This window comes from Acanthisitta chloris, unplaced genomic scaffold (assembly GCF_000695815.1).
Source record: "Acanthisitta chloris isolate BGI_N310 unplaced genomic scaffold, ASM69581v1 scaffold35582, whole genome shotgun sequence".
In the NCBI taxonomy this organism is placed as follows: domain Eukaryota; kingdom Metazoa; phylum Chordata; class Aves; order Passeriformes; family Acanthisittidae; genus Acanthisitta; species Acanthisitta chloris.
The window spans coordinates 844-5,303 of NW_008661773.1; the positions used below are offsets into that span (position 1 = coordinate 844).

General features: G+C 44.2%; 1 protein-coding gene across 1 annotated transcript in view; it reads left to right on the plus strand.

The window, feature by feature from the left end:
- Positions 1 to 341: 341 nt before the first annotated feature.
- LOC103798087 (thioredoxin reductase 1, cytoplasmic-like) overlaps positions 342 to 4,460 on the plus strand; it is a gene marked incomplete at both ends in the record, with an annotated part of 7,242 nt that continues 3,123 nt past the window's right edge. The window contains 2 exons of the mRNA XM_009070329.1: positions 342 to 498; positions 2,038 to 2,145. Coding sequence (XP_009068577.1) covers positions 342 to 498; positions 2,038 to 2,145 — 265 coding nt within the window. The remainder of the gene's footprint in view (positions 499 to 2,037; positions 2,146 to 4,460) is intronic.

Genomic DNA, 4,460 nt, shown 5'->3' on the forward strand with positions numbered 1-4,460 from the left:
AACGGGTTGGTGCCTGCTCCTCCACTTCCCCTTGCGAGGAAGCTCAGCCTCCTCTTGTCCAGGCTGAGCGAGCTAAGTGACCTCAGCCATTCCTTGTATGGCTGCCCCTCTAGGCCCTTCACCATCTTTGTGGCTGTCCTTTGGGTTCTTTCCAATAGCTTCATATGCTTCCTCAGTTGTGGTGCCCACAGCACTCAAGGTGAGATGTATCTCTTGTAAAACCTTCTCTCACATGTGCCTTTCTCTTCAAGCTAAAGGACCGAACTCCTGCAAGGCTCTTTACACCTTCAGTCTTTACAGCAGAACACTTACATCTTTGGTCTTGTTTATTCCAATTGCAGAACAGGAAAAATCCCTGTCAACGATGAGGAGCAAACAAACGTGCCATATATCTATGCTATTGGAGATATACTGCAGGACAAGCTGGAACTCACACCAGTGGCAATCCAGGCAGGGAGATTGCTAGTTCGAAGGCTTTATGCTGGGGCAAGCACTAAGGTAAGAAGCAGTTGCCACAAAACTCTGTCATTGCTCTGGCTTCCATACAGAGTACAAGTCTGCTTGTTTATGGAAAACCCAGTAGGCTTTTAAGGATTAGTTTGATGGTAGTTTTAATTTTCCCCTGGCAAAGATATTACTGCAGATGTATTCTGCTAATTGTATAGGATGAACTGAATACCTTATGGATTAAGCAGTAGTCTCTTTTTTTTTTTCCCATGAAGAGGGTTTCTTTTTCTCTCAGAGTATAATGATAATAAAATTAACAGAGATCATTTAACTTGGTTTTTCCTCCTCTGGCTTCCCTAAAAGTCAGCAATCATTCCCATACCATTAAATGCTTCAACTCCAATTTACAGGCAGTTTACAAAACCTACCTACAGTCCCTAAATAGACTGTAATAGGAGTTGTGATGCTCTTCATTTTCAGTGTTATTTCCACTATTTTTTTCGCTTCTTACCCGTAAGATTTCACTGCAATACACAGTCCTAATTATAACTGAATATGGACACAAAGGAAGTTCAAATGTAGCAATAAGTCACAGAATCATAGAATCAGCTGGGTTGGAAAAGACCTCCAAGATCATCTAGATCATGGTGCTAAGTGCCACAACCAGTGTCACCTTAAAAACCTCCAGGGATGGTGAATCCACCACCTCCCTGCGCAGCCCATTCCAATGCCTGATCATTCTCTCCAGAAAAAATCTCTTCCTAATATCCAACCTAAACCTCCCCTGGCAGAGCTTGAGTCTGTGCCCTCTTGTCCTCCTGCTGGTTGCCTGGGAGAAGAGACCAACCCCCACCTGACTCCAACCTCCTTTCAGGGAGTTGTAGAGGGTGAGAAGGTCTCCCCTGAGCCTCCTCTTCTCCAGGCTGAACAACCCCAGCTCCCTCAGCCTCTCCTCATAGCACTTGTGCTCGAGTCCTTTCACCAGCCTCTTTGCTCTTCCCTGCACCTGCTCCAGCACCTCAATATCCCTCCTGAACTGAGGGGCCCAGAACTGAGCACAGGATTCAACACATATTCATACCTGAGAAGTTGAATTAGTCAATTCAGTGTTCATGTTTCATACTAGGGCAACTGTGGGTTTCAGCCAAGCTATGCTAGTTCAGATAGGAGGAACATGGGTACTCATTTACACTTTATGGTTAAACCAGGAGGAAGGGAGAGTGTCTGTAAAGAACAGTTATCCAAGCAGCACCAGTGTGGGTGCTTATCTCACCTTCATAACCACAGGGCATGATGAAAAAGGTTGTTCTCTTTTAGAGCCTGTTTTTAGAGCTGTTCAGCCTAGAGAAGAGAAGGTTGCGTGGAGACCTCAGAGCACCTGCCAGGATCTGAAGGGGCTCCAGGGAAGCTGCAGAGGGACTCTGTGTTAGGAGCTGCAGTGGCAGGACAAGGGGCAATGGATACAAACTGAAAGGGGAAATTTAGGTTAGATATTAGGCTGAAGTTTCAGCCTGCTGAAATTCTACCCAGTGTGCTGATTTTTTGAGCTGATGTTATGTGCTGTTTTGCTTTGTTTTCAATGCCACACAGTGTGACTATGTGAATGTTCCAACTACTGTATTCACTCCTTTGGAGTATGGAGCTTGTGGGTATTCTGAAGAGGCTGCAGTGGAGAACTTTGGGGAGGAAAACATTGAGGTAAGTGCCTTAATTTCATATGGATTTGAAGTTTCCAATTTGCCATTTAAAATAATGTTAAGAGTCAATGAACATTAAAATAGTATTCTGTGCTCTGGTGTAAGGGCAGAAGGTGGCTAGATACATTTTTTTTTCGTGTTCTTGGGCTGTTTCTAGGCATGTTATAAAAATAAACCCCAATTCCAATAGCTCTAATTGCAGATATGTTGTATTTTTGGCAAACAGAGCTTGAAGGTGGAATGTTTGGGTAAAAAAAAAAAAGAGAAAGGGTTTCCTTGTGTCTGCAAATACTTCAGGATAAATTAAAGCTGTGCTGGAAACAGTACATTGGTTTTAATGTCAGAGTGGAGCTTTCTGTACCTACAGCATGGCAAATTCCTTGCTGTGGTGATTTTTGCTTTATAAAGCCAAATGTTATGCTCATTTTTCCTGTTTACTTTGACTATGTGCTTAATTTTCCTCATGTGAGTAATCCCTTTCCATTTGCTGGGATTGCTGGTCAAGAGTGAAATTAGACATATCTGAGCACTTAGTGCCTGAGGCTGTTCTGGCAAAATGTTGTACTGACCACATAACAGAAAGCATGAGGGGAGGGAATCTCACAATAAACTGAACTTCTATTATCCTGCAAATGTCACCTGAGAAGCATTATTTGGAGAAATAAGCAAGTAACTGGTGGTTCATGAGGCTGAGAATTTGTCTCTCTCTTACTTGATGTTTTCTGAATTGGACTGTGAAAAAAAGAAGTAAATCATAAAATCATAGAATCAACCAGGTTGGAAAAGACCTCCAGATCAAGTCCAACCCTAGTGTGGTTACTAGATCATGGTGCTAAGTGCCACAACCAGTGTCACCTTAAAAACCTCCAGGGATGGTGAATCCACCACCTCCCTGGGCAGCCCATTCCAATGCCTGATCACTCTCTCCAGAAAAAATCTCTTCCTAATATTGAACCTAAACCTCCCCTGGCAGAGTTTGAGTCTGTGCCCTCTTGTCCTCCTGCTGGTTGCCTGGGAGAAGAGACCAACCCCCACCTGACTCCAACCTCCTGTCAGGGAGTTGTAGAGGGTGAGAAGGTCTCCCCTGAGCCTCCTCTTCTCCAGGCTGAACAACCCCAGCTCCCTCAGCCTCTCCTCATAGCACTTGTGCTCGAGTCCTTTCACCAGCCTCTTTGCTCTTCTCTGGACCTGCTCCAGCACTTCAATATCCCTCCAAATATGGCTCAAAATGGCAGTGTGTAAAGTACTGTTAACCTGACCACAGGGCAAAGGCTGAAATTCTTTTCTGCCCTCAAAGTTTGTACAGACCCAGTCAAATTTTGGTGATTGAGTGGAATTCGTTACACATGGAACACTAGACCCCTTGTCCTGGCACTTTCATTTGCAAAGCCATTTTTTAAAGTGTGCATCCAGAAGCATTTCGTTCTGGCTAAGTCCTCATTCAGTGTATTCTGACACCTTTATCATGTCGCCTTATTGGCTTTTTTTTTTTTTTTGCAAGCCTCAGTTAGATCATTCAGTCACATCTGTCTTTCAGACCTGTTAAATTTCAGTTTCACATGGTGATGCTTATGAGCGATTTGTAGCCCCACTGCTGTGGCAAAGCAGCAATCTGCCTCTCCTAGCTTGTGAAGGAACGCGCTTTTACTGGAGTTGTGATCCATAAAATACCATATTTCAAATAATAAGTAATATGAGATTAGCTTTTAGTGAGAGCTATTGGGAATTCTGGATACAGCTCTGCCTTAAAACACCTCAAAACATTTTCTGAGTTACCTGCTGTACAGGGGGGCAAGAAGTGTTTGCCTGCAATTTAGGATCTGTCTGGTTGGGGCTGACAGGAAAATGTGTTGGGTTTTAATGTACTTTTCATTTTGCAGTGATAATCTCATCTCTCCTAAACCCAGGCCCTGAGGCTATTTCCCCCCTTTTTCTACTCTGAGAAACATTCTTCTCCCCATTCCAGGCAGACCCAGAGACAGTAGAGCCTTGTGTGAGGAGAGCTTGTGATTCTGCAGTTTAATGAGTGCATGGTGAGCTGTGTCCTGTAAGTGTATCATAGAATCATAGGATCATCAGGGTTGGAGGAGACCTCTAAGACCATCAAGTCCAACCATTAACCTGTCACTGCTGGAACCCCTAAACCATATTCTCTAGTGCCAGATCCAGACACCTCTTAAACACCTCCAGGGATGGTGACTCCACCACCTCCCTGGGCAATATTCCAGTGCCTGAACACCCTCACAGGGAAAACATTTCTCCTTACATCCAATCTGACTCTGCCCTGTCTCAGCTCAAGGCCATTCCCTCTAGTCC